Source organism: Nothobranchius furzeri, chromosome 2 (genome assembly GCF_043380555.1).
Source record: "Nothobranchius furzeri strain GRZ-AD chromosome 2, NfurGRZ-RIMD1, whole genome shotgun sequence".
NCBI classification, from domain to species: domain Eukaryota; kingdom Metazoa; phylum Chordata; class Actinopteri; order Cyprinodontiformes; family Nothobranchiidae; genus Nothobranchius; species Nothobranchius furzeri.
This window is the reverse complement of record NC_091742.1, coordinates 71824298-71843914: the sequence shown is the minus strand read 5'-3', so window position 1 is coordinate 71843914 and position 19617 is coordinate 71824298. Positions and strand designations below refer to the sequence as shown.

The window sequence follows — 19617 nt, the reverse complement described above, 5'->3', positions numbered from 1 at the left end:
AATAACTCTGTAAAGAGAAGGACAAAATTACTGCATGGTGATGGAGGTTATTTTTGTCTGACATTGAAATTTGTTTTTGATATGAAACATTTTAAACATTACTAAAAACACAAGAAAGTGGTAAAAAACATTTTTCTGTAGATACCAGACATTTTCTAGTATTTATAGAAGTAAATAGATGCACAAACCACCGCACTGCCTTGTGGCTGAAGTCCAAACCCCAGTGTGTATTAAAAATCAGTGATGAGGGTTAGTTTTCCTACATGCAGGTGACAGCTGGCCTCTCCAGGCAAACGCAGCATCAAAGCCAGAATGCATGAACTGCTTACTCTGCAGAAGGCTTCTTGCTATTTTCAATCCCTCACACAAAGCAGAAGAGAAGAAAAAAAGGAATTCAAGTTTTGGATCCATGGTGCATGCCCATTGTCGGCCCTGTGCCAGGCAGCTGATTTGGCAAATAGTCCCAAGCTTTTTATTTTGTTCCAAGTTTAAGTTTGTAAACCAGATGGAAGCCGAACTAATGAATTCGCAAGATGATAGCAGCTTGTCATTGTACTCGTTCTAAAGCTATTGGCCAGTTTTTGATTGTTTTCATGCATGTGAATAAAGAGGAAAAACTCGTTTGCATGTGGAAGATTATTTGGGAACTGCACTGTTATTGTGGATGGGAGCCCATAATTTGAGTCCTTGTAAGACAGACACGTTATTTGGTATGGAAAATACTTTTTTTGATCTGCTGTGCTTCTAAAAGTTTTAGAAATACAAAAGATTTCTTTTCTTTTTTTTTTTCAAAAATAAATGAGTGCTGAAAATCTATTTAGATAGATCACAAAACACTGCAGTCTGCTTCCAGCACATTTCCTGCATATTTTAGATCATTAACACAGCTGATTTGTTTAATTTAGTGATGAACCACTCCTGCAGAAATGAAAGAAGCCTGGGGAGACATTTCAGTTTGAACAAGGTGTTAAAAAGACGAACACACAGCGAGAAGATAAGTTTTGCTTTTGGTTCTACTAAACAAACACTAGGGTGTGCTAAAAGCAAGCAAAACAACCAAGTGTGCCTTTAAAACATCAAGATATAATGCAGCATTTCTGGGTCTGTACCAGGGTATCTTCTCAGTAGGGCATGCTGGGGAAACCTCCAATCAGAAGCACTTAACTTATTTTATCAAGGAGGAGTAGCTCTTTTCTGATGGAGCTCCAGTGTGTTTACATACGCTTCAGATAACCAAACTTTTGTCTTAAATTGAGTGAAGTTGGTTTTCTGAAATGCGTTAGTCTAGTAGCTGATGGCAAACTGGTTTTAATTGGATTGAAGCGCGCAGATAATGCATTAGGAATCCAACTTCATTCCCCATGTAAGTGCGTCATTTGAGCTGACACAGGTTGGAACATAGACATGAAAACACCCTATCGGGCGCTGGAGAGGGTAACAGTATCGCCGTCATATTGGATGGGTTCCTCACTCTCCAAAACTCAAGTGGAGTCTAAGCAGAGTGAGCAACTATAAGTGTGTTTCCATTGCCGGAACTTCTGGGTAAATTCTGGGAGGGGGAAATTGAACAGGAGATACAATGTCCTGATCCTCTCAGCTGTTGTGTCTCCATTCAAATTCAGCCCTTCAGGACTTTGCACAGACATCAGCAAATCGCAACTGCTTTTGCAGTGAGTGATGTCATTGATAAGTGCCAAAAAGCATCCACAGTAACATTAATGACATCAAAAGCATTTGTTGTGTCGAGGCATATCATATTTTAATCCATTCAGAGGACGAGAGCAGCTGTGTGATGTAAAATATGGTGTTCAGTGACAAGAAGAAGCTCAGTTTTTTACGGCACTCTGTGAGACAACTCAGTTCACCTCGTGGGGGAATTTTTCCGTATTTTTAGGAGTTTAAAAAAACAGCTGTGGGGGAATTCTGCCATGTTTTTTAGTGTCTGAGTTCAATTTTAAGTGCCATCGGTGCCTACTGTCTTTCCCTTCCATTCTGCTTCACCATCAAGTCTTCTAATTTTCTAATGCTGGTTGTTTTGGACACCGTCTCATGTCATTTCCTACTGAGTTATAACCAATCAGCGTGAGTTAACCAATGTTCCACTCAGCTACTCCTCCGTGTCATTTTGAGTATCTACCCCCGATCAGCTACTCAGACGTTTCCTGAAAATGGCCTGGAGAACAGCCATTTGCCTGGCCCAGTCAAGTGAAGACCTGCCCATGTTGGGAAGTTCACAAAAAATTTACCGTGAAGTTCTGATCATGGAAACGCACCTGATGCCTGTTTGTACAGCCTATGGTTGCAACAGCCGGTGCACTGTTGTAAACAAATCACGTGTGACTTTTCTGGGACATTTCTAGGCTACCTGTTTGGATTAAGTATTAGAATTTTCTTTTTATTATTTTATGTAATTATATTTATATTTTAACTATGTCATAACATGTATCTGATTTAGTAAAAAAATTAAATTAAATAAAATAAATAAAAAACTGATCAAATATGTTTTTGTAGTTTGGTAAATCTCTGTTTGGATTAAGTATTAGAATTTTCTTTTTGTTATTTTATGTAATTATATTTTAACTATGTCATAACATGTATCTGATTTAGTTAAAAAATAAATTAATTAAATAAAATAAATAAAAAACTGATCAAATATGTTTTTGTAGTTGGGTAAATCGAGACCCATCCAAGATGGCGGCCCGTCACTACGATAACTTCTTGGGACTGGGCGTCTGGTTGGGTTAAACCAATGCTCCCCCTCCGGAAGTGACGAAGATGCTCATGCGATCGCGGAAGCGGGATTACAAACAAACAAGTCAGTAGAGGAAGATGGCTGGAAAAACTAGTGCTCGATCTCAACATTTTTGGACCGACGAGGAAACCGAATTCATGCTTAATCAACTCAAGGAGTTGAACATATTTAAATTCATGGATGGGAGAAAAACCCGCAATGGCGAACTTTTTAAAACAGTGCAGGAACAGATGGCCAGCGCCGGCTACACGAGGACACCAGAGCAAATTCGCGTCCGCTGGAAGCACGTGAAACACGCGTTTTTAAATGCAAGAAAAAACAATAGTACGAGTGTTCATGCACCTGTGACATCATCTTTTTCTGCTGCGCTGGAGGAGCTACTTGAACACCGGTCTATGACACAAGCCGGCGAACACGGGGTGGACGTTGGGTTTGCTCCAGTCTCAGGTGAGTTGCACCAGATTTATGATAATCTGTGGAGATGAGCAGCATGCTACGTAAACATTTAAGTAAACTGTGAGTGTAAGCACACAGTGACGTGCACCCACACCAAGCTTACACGTTTTGTGCTATTTTGAAGAGAGTACGTCTGAGAGAGACCTCGTTGACGGAACAATGGAGGAAGCCACACCATCCAGCTCAGGCTCTTCGGAGCAAAAAAGGCCGACCAGCCCCGCTTTACAGCACCGCACTAGCACTCCTGGTGAGTCTCCCATTGTTCTTATTTTTATTCATTTGACTGTTGCACACATGCACCTGATTTATAATTATTCACAATGTCTATGTAGCAAGGAGGAGTGGGAGGAGGGGCCAAAGGCGTGTTGCACCAGAAGTGGGAGAGTTTCTGGATCGACTTGAAGACATGCAGAAGGGTTGGATGGAGGCCATCAGAGAAAGCCAGGATCGAGAGGAGCGTCTGGTGAACAGCATAATTGAGAGCAATGCTGCGGTTGTGGCCTCACTAATGGAAGGAATACGCAGCTTCAGGTGTTACACCAAATCCGCCAACCCTTCACATTTTGTGACTCCAGGGGCCAGTGTTGAGCCCTCTTGCGTCTGTACACCCCAAACTGGCATAAAAGAAGAAGAAGAGGATGATACGTTAAAACCGTAAGCTACGTATGCTGACTTTGAGGAAGCTGTGCGGCTTGGGCCGTGGGTATTAAGTAAAATAGTAAATGACTTGTATTTGTTGGCGCCTTGTTGTTCTACAACCTACCAAGGCGTTTCCCAACACCATAACTTAGTCATCTACCCATTCATGCACACACTGGTGATAAGCTACAATGTAGCCACAGCTGCCCTGGGGCGCACTGACAGAGACTGCCCAACCTCTGAGCCACTGGTCCCTCCCGCTGTGACCTGCAGGCAAGGCGGGTTAGGTGGCTTGCCCAAGGACACAACAGCAGCATTCTCTGGCGAGAGCCAGGATCAAACCTACAAACTTCTGGTAACTGAAGAACCCGCTCTACCTCCTGAGCTACTGCTGTAACAAAGTGTTTATTATATATTGCAGACAAACGTGACATTAAATGCAGCGATAATCAGGGCTTTGATGAGAAATGTTTGCTAATGAACAAAGTGACTTTACAACATGTCTGCAGGTAAAATGTTTAGAACTTCCTTTTACTGAGATATCTACTGGTAGGAGCCGCATCTTCAGTTTAATGAAGCCACCATGAAAGATGATCTCGTTTTACTACGTATTTTTTCTGTTATTCTCAATGCCACTCGTATGTACTGGTGGAGATAATAGTGAAATAAAAGGAAAAGACAAAGCATCGTTTATTGCCTTTTGTAAAAATAAAACATTATTCAATTTTCTTTTTTCATGAAATAAACTTTAATTCTACAGTTATATGCTAGCACAAGTAGCATTAGCAGGTAGCTGTAGCACTTTCTGTGCAGCCATTTCCAGCAAACACTTCATAATACTTCAGCTGTAATAAATGTGTAATGTCAAATTGACGGTGGCACAAAGAAAGATTTTGCATGAACTGCAGTAAATTTTGAGATTAGAGTTTGGCTCATCGACATATAAACTGGACAATTTGTTTCCATAGGCTCCAATTATAAGTTTTTGTGCCAAAATGGGAGGTTCCCAACACCGCCATTGTGACCGTGTCAAAGGTTCTGTAAAGCCCAGACAATTCCATAAAAGGGAAAAGAGGTGGAGCTGAGGGTGGGGCTGTAAGGCTGGGATCAATTGATGACACCCGTCGAACTGAAGGGATGTAGCTACAAGCTAACCCAAAGCTAACATGGAGGTGGGAGCTAATCTAACGGAGGTCGCTACCTAGCTACAACCGGAGCTAACTGCACAACACCGGAGCTTCTGAGTCAGAGATGCGCCAGGATGACCGCTGGGGAGAACCGGGTGGAACACAGAGGTCTCCCAAGAGCTCCACATGCCGGCGGCAGCCCTCGCAGCAGACAGGTGCCGCTGCAGTCAGAGATGTGCCGAGCTGCCGCTGAGGGGAGGGAGGCCATACCGATAGTCAGAACCCAGCTCCACCAACATGTCACATTTTAAAAAATTCAGCGTTATGTTAAATGCACTCGGTTTTACCCTATTACATTTAAATTTCATGGTCAAACAGTACATGTTAAAATCTAAGCTCAGCTAGTGCAAGAGCGGCAGTTACCTAAAATCATCGACATAAATATAATTTTACTTACCGAAAAAGATGAAGTGGAGACTCCTTGGACGCTCTATTAGTGCAATTAATACCACAGCAAGTCATTTTGTCCAACAGTTTCACAAATAATATCCAAAAAGAATACACAAACTGCACAACTAATGGTCTAAGTTGAGAGACTGAAAATCTCGGAACAGTCTTCAGGCGAGGCCGAGGCTGAGGCCTTTCCCCGGAGCTAGCTCTGCTGTCACGTGGGTCTGATGCTCATTAATTATACAGAATTTTAGGGCACTAAATACACTTAAACAGAGGAGTGACAAAAAACATCCCCCCCCCCCCCCCCCCCCCAGAGTTGTCATGAGTATAAACTAGATCTATTAAACCTAAAACATGTTTATTTCTGCTGTGAAATTGGTATTTTCTGTCATGGCTTGTGGAAGGCGTTTAACCCAAGACATGCAGAATCAGCTCAGGAGTCAGGAGGTAAGAAATTAAAGTCTTTATTTAAACAAACGGGAACTGAAGTAGCACTGAAATCCAGTGAATGATGCCGAGGGCGATTGCTCAGAGTTCTTAGCTCAGCGAGCTGCGGGGTGCCAAGGAGACGAGTGTAGTAAACCAGCCGTACGGGAGGTGAGGAAGCAGAGAGGAGAAATGCAGGAGCGGTGGAGGAGGATGAGACGTGAATGAGGATCCGTGGTTCCTAGCAGAATTTGGTGAAGGTTGGGGTGGTAATCCTAGGAGGGCAAACAAACGGAGCTTCAGGAGCAAGTTCAAAGCCGTAATCCAATAAACAGTCCAAGGTCAAAATCCAAGTAATCCAAACATGCGAGGTCAAACAAGTACGAGTGGCAGGCGTTACCAATACTGGAGTAATCATCCGGCTTCGAGTAGTGTCTCCATCCTCCTTTTAAACCCGAGCTCCAAATGAGTAACTCAGAACAGCTGGTACTTCTCCGCTCCTCACCTGTGGAACACAGAACCCCAAAGATTGTTAGTTGAGGAGGAGGACTCACCTAGACCCGAGAACGATGACATTTTTAACATGGGAGTCAATGAGGATTTGCTCACTTCTGACACCAACCCCTAGCGGATGAGGGTGAACAGCAAATTTTGTCACTTCCTGTTTTGCTTCATATCCAGACCCGAATGATGGGGGCTTGGTTAGCACGCATGACTCTCACCTGGGAGTCTGAGGATCAAATCCCGCCCGGTCCCTCGTTTCTCCACCTTGCCACACAGTTATGAAAAACTGGACCGCACTGGGACCTGACGTGATCCACGCCTACTGGCTTAAGAAGTTCACTGCACTCCATGAGCCCCTGGCAGTACAAATGAAACAGCTGCTAAAGGATGGGACTCACCCTGAAGGGCACATAATCCTGATCCCGAAGGACCGCTCAAAGCTTACAGTCCCATCCAACTATCGGCCAATTACCTGTCTCTCCACAACATGGAAGTTCATGTCAGGCATCATAGCAGCTAAGCTGCTCCAAAAGGTTGTTGTCCTTCACAGTCCCCGTGAACTGTCTGGTGATCTGTTCTTCAGCTCTAATGGCCAGAAGCTTCCGCATCTCTGCATCACTCCGGTGTGCGAAAAGCGAAACTGACTGCCCGTGTATCCTTGCGTTTTCAAAAACTTAGCTGGTCGAGGCTTGGCGGACATTACACAAATGACTGTAATAACACCTTCTCATGTGCGAAGGTGTGTTCTTCATTCACAAGTCTGGTGTTGCAATTATATTACTATCAAGATGGAATACTTGAATGCAGCAATGTTCCCGCTTCGCCATGCCACAACTGCACTTTCATAAGACACACCATGTCAGATGTCTTCAACCTTAGATACAGTTTCAACGTATCCCAGGCTGGAGTGGTTAAAGTCACCGTCTGGCCACAGATAAATGCTCAACACCTCTAATAAGTCTGAACAAGAGATCAGGGAGCTGATGGATATAAGAGTTTGACATCCCATCATATATTGACTCCTCTTGAGGTTTGGAAGAAGGCATTGGTGTGTTGTAATTTCCAAGCCAACCACTTAGCAAGGTTAATTACTGCACCAACCAGGTGCTCCCTACTTGTAGTGATCAACGCCTTGCATGCTCCACTCACTCACCTTACTTTATCACGCTTACCTGAGTTTTATGTCATGTAGCACCTCTGGGACATCTAGAGTCATGAAGCTTTGCCCTCTCTGCTCTGCTGCTGACAAAATATTACCTGAAATAGACAGAAGAAGATGTCTACTTCCTTATTCTTACGTGTTTCTTGCAGTTTTTTACATAGGCAACAATGTGTAAAGTGATAGACATTTTTTGCCTCATTAGCTAGCAAACTGCTTACAATCACAGCATTCCTCATTTGGGAAATTAACTGCCCACCTACCAAGGGTTTAGCATGAACTCTCTGCTCCCTTCTGTTCTCTCTTCCCTGCAGTTTACTTCTTATTTCTGCATTTCCTCATCCCTGCTGTGAAGCAAGGGAGACAAATTCACACAACATTGGTCAAGCAAGGGGTTGGGGCTAACTGATAGTCAGAACAACCACACTAGGGGTCAGCATGCATAGCCACACCATACAGTCAGATCTCAATTAAGATTGGAGATGGTGGGTCAGTGTGATAAGAGCTGACAAGACGTGTCAATGTGATATCAGTGAGGGGGCAGGAGCTAAACATGCTACAACCTCCCAGCTAGCTGAGAAAACTTGGTTGGCCTGGACTGGTTTTGGATGTTTGGAAAAGAAGGGAGTTCCTAATTGTGATGCCAGAAACGTAGAGGTATGGGAACTTTTATGACATTTAAGCATCACTCCACACAGACTTACATAGATTTCCTTTCAGTAAGAGGTTCAACTGTTCTCAAGGTTTAAACTTTGAAGTGCTATTTCAGATGTGTTTTTCGTGGCAAGGTTATGAATCTATTTCTAAATTGCTTGTTGTAGATAGCTTTTGAAAGCCCTTTGTTTGCAACAGGGAAGCCTCAACTTCCTTCTCTTCAGCTACTCCTGTCACCTTCCATGGTGGGATTCCAAGGCCGTCCCAGACATAAAATCCCTCCAGCATGTCCTGCATGGGGTATCCTTCTGGAAGGACATGCCTTAAGCATCAGCGGCATTCTGACCACACATCTGAAACTCACTAATCTGGTTCGTTTTGACACAGAGGACCAGCGGTCCTTTAGAGTCCTTCTTGGATGTCGAGCTGCTCAACTCATCAAAGGCTAATAATGGAAGTTGTAATCCAAAAGGGTTCAAATGAAGGCAACTGGACTTCTTTGGTTACTTGTAGATGTTTTGCTTCTCATCCGAGGAGCTTTGTCATTTCTAACTGGAACTAACATTATAGGTAATGGAAAGGTGCAGCTTTGAATCTCATTCTTAAGCAGTTTCAGTAGGTCACACCTTCCTGCATCTAATCAACACAACAACTCCCTCTCAATAGAGGCCAACAACTTGTCAGGGGGTAGAGAAGCGGGGTACCCAGAGTAGTTTCTGCTCGTTAAATAACAACAGACAGTCACAGCTTATAAACTTGACTCTCCCATGTTTCAGTCAGAATTGACAAAGCTCCTCGAATGAGAAACAAAACGTCTTCAAGAAACCGAAGAAGTCCATTTGCCTTCATTTGAACCTTTTGGATTACCATGACCTGGATGACTGAGAATGTTCAACAGCATAATGGAAGTTGTAATTGCTTATTAAAGAGTGTTTGCATGAACAGGTATGGCATTTTTGAGATTGGCGTTATCTTAAAGCATCAGTGATTTCATCTTGGTTGACTTTGTGTGACTAGCTGGAAGTTCTTCAACCCCTTCAGAATGAAGCTATTTCTTTCAATTGGGGTGATCCAAAAAGCTGCCCACACCAAATAGCATAGTGGTTCATAAACTTTCTATAAAACCACTTAATTTCAATTTCTAATGTGTAAAAATAAAAATTTTACCAGCATCCAAATTAACCAATAACGTTTGAAGGTAGGGATGTTCAATGGCTTTTTTATCTACATTCAGTGCACGCATGTAGTCTAACTCTTATTTTCTGATATTGATACCAATATATGCTAGGTCCCCCTGTATTAGATGCCCTCTATCATGCATTAAGCATTATCTGCAAAATATGATTCAATACCAGTTGTGCCAAACTTCATCAGGTAAAACAGTTCATTATTGTCCAACAATCTGACAATCTTTCTGCCAGGAAAATAAATCCCTCAAGACATCACTTTTTCCAAATACTTCAATTATCACACTATATTAAACCATAGATCAAGTGAAAGGTACACATTTGAACTTTTCAGTGTTCCCTGGAGCACAACTGTGGAACTGAAGTTTGAAGCATCCTAACTCTTGAGTCTGCTGTCAGGGCCCAGCATGCCAAAGGAGAGAAAAATGGGACTCTTGAGTAAAAGAAATAAGACACCCTGCTCCACGGTTATCATAACTTTTGAAAAACTGTGTATGGACTCAGATCAAAGCATTCTCTTTAGAACCGCTGTTCTAAATGTTTTTATCCATTTTGTAAAAAAAACTTTAAAAGTATCCAAAAAGACAAAAAGCATTTAAAATGAATCACCTCCAGTCCACGTTTGATGTTTAAACGCATCAAAACATTTGTAAATGAAACTCATGTTCTTTGCATCTTTGTATTGAATTTCTCTATTTATTTTGCCAGCCTGAGTCATTTTGTCACTTTCCTGTGGCTCAGCCTTTGCATTTGGATGAAATGTTACCACTGTATATCTGATGCAATGGAAAATGTCAACAGAAACAAATATTAGATTGTACGAGCTGGCTCGGAAGAAAAATCACATCCCTGCCTGAACTCTGTGACTTCTCATCAAGAAATGTTAACATTTCTCTAAATTGTTCCAATCTAGAGGCCTCATGACCAGCTGAACCCTTCGCTGGAGCGCCCGTTTATCCGTCTGCTCTTTCAATATTTCATGAAATTAGTCTGTTATAGGGGCATCCCCTCCGTGTTATAGTTTCTGCTTTGGATGGGTGTGAGGTGTAAGGCATCTCTCCATTGTAGCAACAGCTGAGAACAAACAGTTGATAATGGAAAATCTGGGGGATGCCATGGACAAGTCATCAGTCCACCACAGGGACGCACAGAGACAACCAGACACACACTCACTCACAGTTAGGGACAGTTTAGGGTTGCCATTTATACTTACTTGAATGTTTTTGGTCTGTGGGAGGAAACCGAAGAATTCAAACACAGTTCCACACATGCCGTGGGAGAACCTAACCCCGCACAGAAAGGCTGCAGCTGGTTTTGGTGTTAAAAATGGTCTTACCAAGACCCCTGGCTGACCAGAACAGGGAGAGACAGAAACAATCACACTGAGTAGACAGTTTGCTCTAACTCCATTATTCACATGGGGTGTAGCAAGCCTTTCAAAATTGTGGGGGATGTTGACATTATATACACACACACACACACACACACACACACACACACACACACACACACACACACACACACACACACACACACACACACACACACACAATTGTCAAAATGTTTTCATTACTAATTACTACTTTCGGTTTAAATACGATTTCTTATCTCATTGATTTAACCAAATCTTTTATTTATTTATGTTTTTATTATTTTATTTTTTGTTGCTTGTCTTGCATGAAGCTGGAGTTGCTTCCCTATTTTTGTGTCTAATTCGAACAGAAATGTTCATACAAATTTTTCCACTCCCTGAGCATCTTTGAACTGCTATAATGATAAAACGGAACACGTTTCAGTTGTAAACAAATATGTTGATAACATGATAATATAAACTCACAATAGAAAAGTGGAGAAAGTAGCCTTTTTTAACTTTCACTAATCAACTAAATGTTTCACAAATTAACTCCTGTCTTTCAGAGTTTGAAGAGTAATCATTCATGAGCTAGGATAACAACAGTATTGGGAATAATTAGATTTTTTTTATCGTATCTGATGAAAGCCAAACGTATTCTGAAATTCTTCCAATCCTACCCTGTGAAGATTCCTCAAGAAAAATCATTAGAACTGGCAAGAATTTTTTGTTGTAAATATTATGATAAAAAAATTATTGGATATGTGATTTAAAGAGTTACTGGTATAATTGGGCAGTGTAAATAATTTAATTCAGTTTAAATTTAAGTTTCAGTTCTAAATTATCACAAAGGCAGTTATCACTCTCTTTTGTTACAACTGTGCCCTTATATATTTTTTCATTATGAATAATTTCCACTTTATTTTCTTTTATTTCTTGAGACGTTTTATAAAATACTCATTCATTACTTTTATTTATGACCTTTGTGATCTGTGACCAAATCTGTCAATATTTTTATGTGCAGTTACAAAGGGGAGCAGAACTAACCCCTGTATTTGTGTGTGTGAGTGTGTGTGCGTGCGCGCGCGCGTGTGTGTTCTTGCATTTAGTACATAATGAGGACCATCATGAGGTCATTTTTCAATGTGAGGACTTTGACTAGAAGGCATAATACAGTCACAAAAATGAATGGAAGTCAATAGATGGTCCTCACTAAGATAGAAAAAGACGTGTTTGTGTGTGTGTGTGTGTGTGTGTGTGTGTGTGTGCGCGCGTGCTACCATCATCCAGTCTCCAACGTGACCTCCTGCATCAGCATCCTCCTCCTCATCCCAGAACTACTGCGTTGCATCTCCACTCTCATACTCTACATTCATGGACAACGTCGCTTGTAGGAAGAATTAAACTCCACGGACGAATCTCAGTATAAATAACGACTTTCGAGTATTTTCCCTAAAGATAACGATGAGGTAAGGAGCTTCTGGTGGTCATTTTCCCGTTGTTTTGATTTAAGATTTTTTTCACTGCTGTTTAGAAGAACCTCTTTATCAAAATGCGTCCAAGCGACAGTTTAGATTAAGAAGATGATTGTTTATTTAATAAAACGACATCACCTGATGGATGTGTGGCATTAGCTCCACCACAATGTGTGGCTAGCCATGCTAACATGTAGCCGGTATGTTAGAGCTAGCTTGAATAAACACATTTAGTATTTGTTATGTCCCGAATCCGTCTATATTTGCTACTATTAGAGATGCACAGTTATATTTTCCAGCAGGTTAGCCGAAAATCACATGCAAATCATTATTATACATTGATGTGTGCTAAACCTGGCTATAACCTTACAAGCTAATTGGTGCTAGGCTAGCTGAAGATCACGAAAGGTTATCCTCATCACAGACTGTACATGTCCGAATAACGTTATAAAAATAAGGTCGTTGTATTTAAAGGTAACCTGGCGAATGTGTGCGTCTTCTATTAGTCCCAGCGTAGGTTATTTTACGTGCTTGTGAAAGTATCAGTAAATGCAGGGTTATTTCTCTGCCTAGTTATTAACTTTCACTACTTGAGATGCAGAGGAACGCAGGTCACGTGATCATTTTAGGACAGTGCAGGAGATGCATACATGCGTCCTAAAATGCAGATTTTAAACTGGATAAAGTGCACAGTTCACAACGAGGCATTATTTTCTATCATATTCTCTGTTAATGTGCATCTGTAGGAATATCTCATAATAATAATAACACAGATAACACTACTGCCATTGGGAGCCTAAAAAAGTCTTCTCCCATTCCAGTCGACTCATGGGTCCCCTGAACAAAAAAAAAAAAGAAAAAAAAAGAAAAAGAAAGAAAAAAGAATGTGAATGGAGCTATTAAAGTAATTTTCTGGTCTACTTCGCCTTACACCTTGACTCACACATGTATTAAGTTTTCAAAATAACTGAAAAATAATTATGTGTGTTTTAACTATGTTTGTCGCGTAATTAGAGATTTGTCAGCTTATAAACAATTGTAATAAAAAATATCTTGTAAATTTCAAAATAAAAGACAAATTCAGACTTGCAAATCCTTAAAAAGCAGGTTCACTAAGAAACAATGAAGGTGAAAATAGTTTTATACCCCTATCTTTTGTAATATCTTCTGATAGAAAATAAACAGTGAAACTCTAGGATTTGTGAATACTGAGATATCTATGTCACAATAGCTATGTTTAGAATGAATGCCCTATCAGCAGCGTGCAATTTAGTGGGGGGGATGTTTTATTTATTTATTTATATTTATGTTTCTTTATATAGGAGGCCCTTTTGTGACATCCAGTTCATCTGTACCAGGACTTTTTCCAGGTTATGATGAGTATCGGTAGTTTTTCCGGTCATTTATTGGTTGAAATCTCTGAGATTTCAAAAAAAAAAAAAAAAAACATCTGCCCATCTCCAAGTAAATACCAGCCATCCACGGTCCCCCCAGCGCGCTGTCCTGCCCCTCCTGAACAGGCCCATTTTGTGCATTATAAAGCTACGGTGGGGTCATACAAACAAACACTTCACACCAACAGATTGTCTCCGAACTCTTTATTCAGTCCCTCGGACGCTCCTCGATCCACAGGTCCAGCCTAATTCATGTGGAAAAAGACACCTCCTCTGTGCCTGTTACCTGATTATGTTAGAAGGGGAGGACGTCTGATTATTGATGCGCTTCACCTGCTGTTGCACTCCTGCTGACACTTCTGCTCTCTGCTACCTGGCAGACACGCTCCTCCCGGGGCAGCACCACAGACGCGTTCTCTCTGCACAAAAAGTGCACAGCACTGCTGTGATGCATGCCGCACATACACACCGTCAGTTCAGACAAGAGGAAAGAATAAAAAGAGACAAAGCAAATCGGACTGACGTTTTCCGTCATCCCAGAGCTCATACGGGCTTTAATAAATTGAATTTTTTCTCCAATAAGTTTCTTTCTAAACCCCCTCCTGTCTTTGGATGATAAAGTGATTATATATCTGGGATTTTGTATGTAAACTTTCTTAGAAGTGTACTCTTGATAGCAGGCCGTATTGGGTCTGTTTTCGCCACCCAGCCACTCATGCATGCACACAAAGATGAAAGGATGTCAACATATCTCACCTTTTTTGTTTTTTTCTCCCCTCAGGTTCATAAGGGGACACCCATGTACAAAATACCCTGCAATCAACATACAAAAGCATGTTGTAATTTTCATAGATAAAAAGTGAAAAAATATCCCTTCCTTTTCACAAATCGCACACTGCCTATCAGATCAAAAAATCTTCATGTAAACATGTTAATCGGAATATTCTGATCTGATACGGCCCGATCTGAATGAAATTCCATTCCGATTGAGAGAGGTGGTTTTGTCCAATCATCTTTCAGATTAACATCCATGTACACACTCATTTGGATTGTAGGAGTAAAATAATGCCCACTGCGCACGTGTGCAACTTCTGCGTGACGTCTTTGCGCCTTTGCAGCTGAGGATAAGTTGAGAAAATGGCGGAAGGTAAACGGAAGTTATCCTGCTTTCCTCTCCTGTGGTAGGGGAGCAGAAGCATTATGTAATGCAGAGCCTGTAGCTTAGTTAAAGCGATCAGTGAAAACCAAAAGAATACAGGTAAAAATGAGAAGAAGGGCCATAACGACGGAAAAAAAAGTAAGTCAACAGATAAAGCTAGAGAATAAGAAAATATAACGCGAGGGGAAAGATGTCCGGACAAGATGATGTTTGTTTACAATTTTCTTTTCTGGGAAAGACAACTCTGCACACGCTGATGTAACGTGATGAACCTATTTAGTCTGACTGAATGCTTGGTGCATGTATACTCACGGCATGATCCGATCATTTCAGTTAGTGTCCATTTAAACAGTGATTTAGGATTTCCAATCAACCAAGATTTGAATCGGATTAGGGAAGTTTGGTGCATGTAAACATAGCTATTGTCACTAAACATTCATGGACTTACCCAGCTTGACTCATGATGGGGCTGTTGTTGTTGTAGTGTCCAGGAAACAGTAGAGAACATCTCGACTAGTAGAAGCTAATCATTAGCATTAGCAACTCCACCACACAGCAGAACTCCTCCAGGCTTGTGTTTAGAGATGGACAATATATCAACATCAAAATCAGTATTGGCCGATGTTAGTAATTTTTTAACATCTCAGGGTTTCCCTTACATAGGCGTAGCCGTGGCGGCCCGCCACGGCAGAAATCCCACCGCCACGCCTACAACATCCCAAGTTTTATTGATGTTTTTTTTTTTGCGCCGTTTCCCGAAGAAGCAGCAGGAACTACTGTGTTGTTGCTTGTGATCAAAGCCGGCAGGTAGCAAGGAGGAGGAGGCAGGGCAGGGTGGAGCTATGAGCGTACGGATAAAGCATTTTTGACAAATACGAGCATGAAACGAGTGTAAAACTCGTAAATAACTGTAATCGTGCTGAATGAAATCCTCATTGGGTAACTGACTGTCTTCACGCTCTGTGATTGGCCAGTCAGATAGAGCGCCCGCCCCTCCCTACACACAAAACTGCAGCCGGGAGCTCCGTCAGCTCGGCCCAGGCATCAACGCACACACACAGACAGTAAAGCCGGGCAGACACTGTGTGACTTTTTCACTTTTTTGAGCAGATTTTCCACTCGTGTGAGAATCCACAAGATCGGGGCGAGTTTTGCGCTGAGCGTCGTGTAGTGTACGGGGGTTGCGAGAGGCGATTAACACCACGTGACCAGCTACCGATCAGCAATCATGAGCTCGGACGGACTTCTGGAGTGTTTGATATTTATCTCGTTCCTCATGAGGGTTGAAGCGGCGCAGCAAGCGGCTGCGACCCAAAAAGTACCAGAACCGCTCACGGCGCATTCGCAATCCTGCATCAACTCCGCTCACCCGCTATTTACCTAATAACACACGTTGTTCGTTTTTATTTCTACACGTTTTTTTACTCACAATGATTGTCAAGAAATTGTGTTTGTCGTGTTCATGTCAAATTAAACTGATCACAAAACACAGATTTACTTTCTTTATTTCGTTTTCCTCATCCAACCCCCATAAATCCCTGTGTGTCCTCCTGCAGCACTCCCGAAGGACACCAGGCAAAACAAGACAAAAAAGTCTGACGTGTTGTGTAAAAACTGCTATTTTTAGCATATTTTAGGTCCGACGTGTTGCTACCAGACGTACAGTGAGCACATGACTCGTGAGATCTGCCCTGCGCTGAAGTCGTACAGTTTGAGCTGAAGCTGTGTTACGAGTGAAAAAGTCGCAGTGTCCGCCCAGCTTATTATAATGTTCACTGTAATGCATCTTGATGTTCTTAACAAATAAATTAAATAAAAAATATTGGTCAGTAATGCCAAATATGTAAATTTGTGTTTCAGTCATTTTTATACTGGCTTAAAAATACTTCATTAAGTCTACTAAGCAGGGGTGTAGAACGTTTTTATTAGGGCCAGCCCAGTAATGATCTTGGACCAAAATAAAGGGGGCAGAAAGTCAAACAAAGGGGGAAAAAGAAGATGTTTTTCCAGACGCCAAGAAAAATTAAATGCCAAATCCACCCTGCAAAGTGTGTCTCTGAGAGTTTAAAACAGAAATTATTCTTGTGCAAATATTGGTGTACTCACCTTTAATACTAGTTATTACAATGCAGCAGTCGCTGGATTGGTGCAGTTCAAAGTGGAGTGCATCAAATAAAACAATATTAACATAAAGGTGAGACGTGTCATTCCCCCCCGCCAACACCACCTCCACCACAGCTGGAAAAATTCCTAGGGGAAACACTGCATCTCGATATCGGTTAATAGATAAAACCGAGCCGATGTTAACAACGAATATTTTTTCCATCTCGCCACCATTTGTTTGCCTATTTCAGAGGGTGAGGGGGGCGATGTGTATCTGTCTATTCATGTGAACAGTGAGTGAAATCGTCTCAGAACCGTAAATGTGTGTGTTGTCTGTACATAATAACGTAAATTCAGCTTTAATAATTCTCATTCCATACAAAATCTGCTGATTTTAGAAGCATTATTTTCAGTATATCGGTATCGGCAAATATCGGTTATCGGTCATTACAGTGATCTTAATATCGGTATCGGCCCAGAAAATTTCATATCGGTGCATTACTACCTGTGTTATTTGTAGAGATAAAACATAAACTTTTCAGAGCTAACACAGTCAGGGGTAGAGTCATATTGCTGTTATCCAATCAGAGGTGAGATGTCCAAATATCAGGAAATAAGACTCCAAATCCTGCCGTCTGGAGCAACTTTCTTCTCCAGCCCTTCCAACAGGTTTCATCTGAGCTTTGTTTTCATTTATAGGGAACAACTTACAAGGCATTCATTTCTACTGGAGAACACTGCAGGATTTTATGACATCACACTTCCTTTTTACAAAGACAACACTCAAAAGGAAAAGGCATGGGCCAAAATAACACAACATGCAGAAACAAAAAGTTCACAAAAAGCCTAAAACATCATCTTGTGAGTCTAACCACACAGAGGGTGGCACAACCACGTCGCGTCTACCACGCTTACAGAGGGGATTGACGCATGATGGAGGTCATGACGTAACCGCATTGCTGTGGTAATGCACTGAGTGTAAATTAGAGTTAATACGTCGACTTTGTGATATTTTAAATAGTCATCAATTAAACAGTCTGTAATCAGGCAGCATTAACATTAGTTTTTGGTTGCAGTGCATATCATTTTAAATTTAATGCTAAATAAATTATTTCACTAATGTGAGAATATAAATAGGCCACATTATGGTGTGAAACCGATAAATTCATCTTTCTGTGAAGGGAAATAAAATACAACAAGCATTTAGTTTATTCTTGACCTTTGCCGGCCGTACTCGATTAGGCTGCCGTTTGCTACGGTGGAAACGAATGTGCTGTTACCTTTTAATGGGATTTCTGGAAAAGACCTTGACGTGGGTAAACATTTGTGCCTTCTGTTCCTTCTCCATATTTATGTTGCATTGTTGGCCTAATATAAAACTAGTGTATTTGTTGATCTTGCAGTGCTTTACGACATTATAACTTCGTCAATCCCTCTCTCCAAGGCGGGATAGGGACCGCAATCAGAACAGGGACCGGGACCGGGATCGAGATCGTTACCGGGATCGAAACAAGGACAAGGATGTGAAGTCCTTTGAGGGGCCAGCTGCTGCCAGTATGAGCTTCCTCAGTCGCGCCCCCATCCAGCAGCAGATAAACGCCTTCACTGGCCTGCCCCACACGCCGCGCTACCACGGGATCCTGAAGAAACGGCTGCAGCTGCCTGTCTGGGAGTACAGAGAGACCTTCTCTGACATCCTGATGAGGAACCAGTCTTTTGTCCTTGTGGGAGAAACGGGCTCTGGAAAGACCACGCAGGTGCAAAATCCTTTTTTTTATTGCAATTGCACCAAGAAACATTTTAGAGAAATCACAGCTTCAACTTCAGTGTTTAAATTGATTTAATGTTATCATTAGAAGAAACACGGGGTGGGATGAAGGTTTCATGTATTTTAAATGGGCTGTTTGGGGAGCTCCCTCACTGTAAGAGAAACTGAGCTGTTTATGATAAGTTCTGGAAGAAGTACGCTTGTCTGGGTTTTAAATTTGCAACAGAAGATTAGAGTAAATGACCAGCTGAGTTTGCCTCCTCCTGAGGCGATACGAACCCTCCAAACACTTCAACAAGCAAAGGAGTCAAAACATGTCAGTGCTTTAAAAACTAGTTTTTATTAGTAGTTTTTGCTTTTATAGTGGCAGTGTGCAGTTTCCTAGTGATATAGGGGGCAGTACATTTTCAGGGTAGTTTTACACCATATCACCGTGACTCAGTGACGTCTCTGGCATGGTGAGTTAGGTGGGGTACAACAACTCAATAGCACGCACAAATGTGTGCGTGTGTGTGTGTGTGTGTGTGTGTGTTAAATGAGCCACATAAAATAGCAAAAGCCAGTAAACACTACATTACAAATAAAGTCACTCACCAGTGTTGTTCAGTTCTTCAATGTTTATCTTTCCTCTTGAGGAATATTTCAATAACTCCTCAGTCTAATCCAACGATCCCCAACTGGTGTAATCCTTCCAGCAAAGCAACCACCCATCTGCCGGTGCTCCCCTCACCTCTCAGCCACCCCGGTCCAACCGCGACAGCCTCCTCTCTCTATTTTCAGTGCCAACGTTTCACTTTGATAATATTCATTAAAGTCCTCTGGTTTAATCTCTAACTTTTCTTCAAGTGGCAAAGTTCTCTTCAGTATTTCTGTTGTTAGGTAATAGCTAGCATAAGCAACATGGCTGCTGCTGTTCCACGGAACAGAAACATAAGCTCATGTGGGCTTTTCTTATCTATTGATTGGATGATCTGAGCTTTATGACGGAGTCTCTGGGCCCTACGGATTTC

The 19617-nt window shown here is 41.7% G+C and overlaps 2 protein-coding genes and 1 long non-coding RNA gene across 3 annotated transcripts in view; 2 read left to right on the top strand and 1 right to left on the bottom strand.

Moving 5' to 3' along the window:
- Window positions 1-2718: 2718 nt before the first annotated feature.
- LOC107377437 (myb/SANT-like DNA-binding domain-containing protein 7) lies at window positions 2719-4842 on the top strand. Its single transcript, XM_015947004.3, has 3 exons — window positions 2719-3199; window positions 3333-3455; window positions 3541-4842. The coding sequence occupies exons 1-3, from the start codon at window positions 2830-2832 to the stop codon at window positions 3864-3866; spliced, it is 819 nt and encodes a 272-aa protein (XP_015802490.3). The 5' UTR covers window positions 2719-2829; the 3' UTR covers window positions 3867-4842.
- A 946-nt stretch (window positions 4843-5788) lies between these two features.
- On the bottom strand, window positions 5789-12075 carry LOC107377438 (uncharacterized). Its single transcript, XR_008564624.2, has 6 exons — window positions 11989-12075; window positions 10571-10705; window positions 7780-7863; window positions 7530-7614; window positions 6254-6358; window positions 5789-6128 (listed from the first exon to the last, which is right to left on the bottom strand). It is a non-coding gene; the product is annotated as an uncharacterized lncRNA (long non-coding RNA).
- dhx15 (DEAH (Asp-Glu-Ala-His) box helicase 15) overlaps window positions 12002-19617 on the top strand; it is a 56281-nt gene continuing 48665 nt past the window's right edge. The window contains exons 1-2 of the mRNA XM_015947005.3: window positions 12002-12177; window positions 18284-18596. Of these exons, the coding sequence (XP_015802491.1) occupies window positions 12173-12177; window positions 18284-18596 (318 nt within the window). The 5' untranslated portion in view covers window positions 12002-12172. The remainder of the gene's footprint in view (window positions 12178-18283; window positions 18597-19617) is intronic.

Coding starts and splice junctions, on each gene's coding strand:
- LOC107377437 (XM_015947004.3), top strand. CDS start 2,830: ATGGCTGGAAAAACTAGTGCTCGATCTCAACATTTTTGGACCGACGAG. Junction 3,200..3,332: donor TGGGTTTGCTCCAGTCTCAG/GTGAGTTGCACC, acceptor GCTATTTTGAAG/AGAGTACGTCTGAGAGAGAC. Junction 3,456..3,540: donor GCACCGCACTAGCACTCCTG/GTGAGTCTCCCA, acceptor ATGTCTATGTAG/CAAGGAGGAGTGGGAGGAGG.